Genomic DNA, 3582 nt, shown 5'->3' on the forward strand with positions numbered 1-3582 from the left:
AGGCAGAGATTTTCTTTGAGGATGCCTGCCGCCTGGAGCCATCCAGCATTGTAGCCTGGATGCTTTCAGGTACAAAAGCAAGCCAGCCTCTGCGCTCAAGGTGTTCCTGTAGAGTCAAGCAGTGCTTCTGCCCCTGATCCTCCTCTCCCTGCTCTGATCTGAGGGCTAAGGGAAGGATTTTGCGAAGGGTCGGATGTCTGCTTATGCTGCTCTTTGTGTCTCCCATAGGTTTGTTTTATGAGCTGCAGAATAATAATATTCAGGCGGAAATGGCCTTCCGTGAGGGTAAGAAGCTACTGCAAGCACAGCTTGCCAAGGAGAGGAGCATCCCTGAGGCTGCTGATAGGACGTATGAAGATGTGGCCGGGAAAAAGCTCTTGCCCTCGGCTGCTCCCCTCCCGGTACCGTCCGAGCTCACCGCCGGTACCAGGGAGAAGCAGGGGAAACGCACATTTCTGCTGGGTGTGTGAGGTCTTCCAGCCCCAGCCCAGAAGGGTGCTTGCCAGGTAATGCTGGGCAAAACCAGGAGGTACCCTAGCACCAGCAAGGAGGGGACTCGGAGCAGTGTGGGAGATGGTGAACAGTGGAAGGAGAGGAGAAATTTCTAAGTATTTCTAAGAGGAGAAATACAAAAGAGTAAAGGAAGAAGATGTGGACTGTGAGCTAGGATAGACCGATCACAAACTACACCAGCGAGAGACAACAGTGGCAAGCATGCTGCTTTAAATGATGCACCTTTCTGAAAGCAGCACAGCTGACGCCTTGTCTTACCCACAGCCTAGCAGAGGGACCAGTCTTTGCGTTTATTTTTGTGCCCCAGCCCAGTGCCGCTGATATACCGATGTGTGGGCCAGGGTGGCTGGAGGAAGAAAGCATGCTTTGTGAGGCTCTGGGAGGGCAGAGCTGCCCCTGTGACAGTCGTACATTAGGGTCATCCAGTTTTAGCTTGGAAAGCACTGCCTCACCAATTCAAAGGGCAAAACAGCGGCTCGGTGGTGACTCTGAACCGAAGGTTTCCTTGGGAGCCTTGCTGAGTCCAGCCTCACCCTGAGCCAAGACTTTCCATCCCGAGTCCCAAATATTTGGCCAGGCTGTGGGAAACATTGGGTGGCTTTATTTTTAACATTATCACCACTCCATGCAAAGTGCCTCAGGCAGGCAGGCCTCGTGTCTTAGGCCTTTTTTTGCCCCCTCTCATTATAAGGGAAGGGATATTGCCTCGTTTATACCTGTTTCTAGCTTCACATGGTAATCTTGTGCTCAAAACCCCAGACTTAAGTATTGCCTCCTGCAAAGAAATTTCTTCCCAGTTCTGAAAATCTGATAGATCTTGTATATTTTCTCTCTTCCCCATTTCTACAAAATCATGCTCCAAACTGGGCAGCTTATGGCAACTCTTTATTTGCACCTAATGGTTGTTGGGGTTTCATTCCAGAGAGGGTTCCAGATGGCTCAGCTGACAAACTGCCAGAGGTGGTGGAGCCTGCCTTGGTCTGCGTGGCACTCGAGGAAGAAGCTACTGCACCGGAGGAACCCCCAAAAGGTTAGGGGATGGGGGTCTGGCATGTAAAGGAGAGCCCAGCGCTGGGGGATGGCCTCATGCCATCAGTGGGGAGGGGAATGACTTGGGATCACTGATCTGTGGCCATCCTGATGCCAAGGCGAGACATCAAGGCTTGTTCTCTCTCCCTAGGTGGGAATCTCCAGGCAAAACAGGTTCATCCTGATTTTCAGAGCAGCACATCTCAGGATGGACAGCCAGTGGGTGAATGCAGCCCCCTCCCTACATGTCACTGCACCCAGCAGCCTTCATCTGCTGCTTGGATGTCTCCCTCCTGAGATGCCAGCTCTTGAACTGTCCCTACAGATCTCCTCTGGTCATCTGTGGTGTGATCTGACTCCTCTGCAGCTCCATTCTCCAATGGGTGGCAAAGGAAGGGCAGGGCTGGGTGCTTCAGGGCCTGCTGGGTTGGTTTGGGGAGCCAGGGACCTCGCTGTAGTTAACTCTGACAAGCTCTAATCATAAATTCCTACCTTTTCTTCCTCTGAGTTTGGACTGGAAAATTAGTGGGTCAAGAGCGTAGTTTCTTTTCACATCTCTCACAAAACGTAAGCCCTTCAGAAAGAAATGCTGAATTAATCTCTGCTTCAGCCTCCCCCCCATGGTTTTACACCATGTTGCTAGGATTCCTCTGTCCCTGCCAGGGTCTCAGGCCCTGCTCTTGCTTCAGAAATAAAAAGCCCACTTTGGGACTGATGGAGACACGTTTTCTTGCAGCACCATCCCCTGGTTCTGGACTTAGCCAACCTCCCTGCACAATCTTCATGAAGGCAGTGGAATTCCTGATGAAAGTCAATGCTGTCCAGGTAAGCTCAACGTAGAGTGGAGGAGAGGGCAGGGAGGTTTGGTCTCCTTCCCTGGGTTACTTCCAAAGAGCTGGTGGCAGGCTCCAGCAAGCCCCCTTCCTGGGCTCAGAGAACAAGCTGTGGCTACCCCAGATGCTGAGCGCAAGAGGGAGCAAAACCACCACTGCCCAGAAATACAAAACTGTGGCCAGGCAGAGTATTCAGATGAAAATGCTGGTTGTGGACACGGTCATCTCAGGCAGGAAAGGTTCTTGGGGTGCCTCAGCTCAGCACTGCTTGCTGTGGAAGGAACAGCCAAGTCAGAAATGGTCCAGATGTGCTCTTCTCTGTACCTTCAGAGATGAGATGCATTATTGTGACGCTTCCAAGATGCCAGTACTCCTTTCTTGTTTCAGACACTTGTATATGTCACAGTAATTTTTGTGTCACCTGTGGAATGTCCCTGTCCCACACAGTCATCTCTGTGGGATCTCTCTGATTGCCACATTATGCTGCCTGCCTTAATTTTACATGGCAGAAAGAGTTGCTTAAAGCAAAACAGAACTAGAATGGAGGTAAATATTCAAAGGAGGAGGAAAAAAAAAAATCTCCTGTCTGTTTTCTGTTCATGGAAGTCAAATAGGGTTGAGTCAGTCCTCCTGCCTTGTCCTTCTGGAGGTGCCCATGGTTTGCCTGCTCTCCTCATGGTGATGGTGGGCCGTTCCTCCACAGTTTGTTCACAGGGCACTCGCCCACGAGCTGCTGAGCCTTCAGGGAGGTCCCTCCTGTGCATACTACCTGGCACTGGCCCAGACTTACTTGCTGAAGGAGGATTTCTCCAACTGCGAAGGATGTCTCTGCGAGGCCGTTAGGATTGACTACATGGTAATTCTGTGCGTGTTCTTGGGGTGCAGCATGCTGGCCCGATGCACGGCTCTGACCAAACACCGCAGCAGACCACCTGCGTTGTTGCTGCGTGTCAAACTAGAGCCCATGCTTCTTTTCCACTTGAGCAATTCTAACGTTAGTCTGCAGCAATTCTTGCAGGGGAGGACAATCATAGCTGATGAACCACATCAGGCTGTGGCTGCAGCACTGCCCTCCTCATTACCCCACTTATTACTTGCTTTCTGTCATCTCCTGCACAGAGAGGCGGCATTTCTGAGCCTCTCTCTTCTCTCTCTTCAGCGTCTGCCTTTCTGTTCCCTTTCAGTGTGTATATCCTATCCTCTTTCC

General features: G+C 51.3%; 1 protein-coding gene across 1 annotated transcript in view; it reads left to right on the forward strand.

Moving 5' to 3' along the window:
- Positions 1 to 228: 228 nt before the first annotated feature.
- LOC104161226 (tetratricopeptide repeat protein 18-like) overlaps positions 229 to 3582 on the forward strand; it is a gene marked incomplete at both ends in the record, with an annotated part of 5971 nt that continues 2617 nt past the window's right edge. The window contains 4 exons of the mRNA XM_009699579.1: positions 229 to 423; positions 1436 to 1543; positions 2279 to 2367; positions 3079 to 3231. Coding sequence (XP_009697881.1) covers positions 229 to 423; positions 1436 to 1543; positions 2279 to 2367; positions 3079 to 3231 — 545 coding nt within the window. The remainder of the gene's footprint in view (positions 424 to 1435; positions 1544 to 2278; positions 2368 to 3078; positions 3232 to 3582) is intronic.

The sequence above is a fragment of the Cariama cristata genome, unplaced genomic scaffold, assembly GCF_000690535.1.
Source record: "Cariama cristata isolate BGI_N322 unplaced genomic scaffold, ASM69053v1 scaffold17314, whole genome shotgun sequence".
Classification (NCBI taxonomy): Eukaryota; Metazoa; Chordata; class Aves; order Cariamiformes; family Cariamidae; genus Cariama; species Cariama cristata.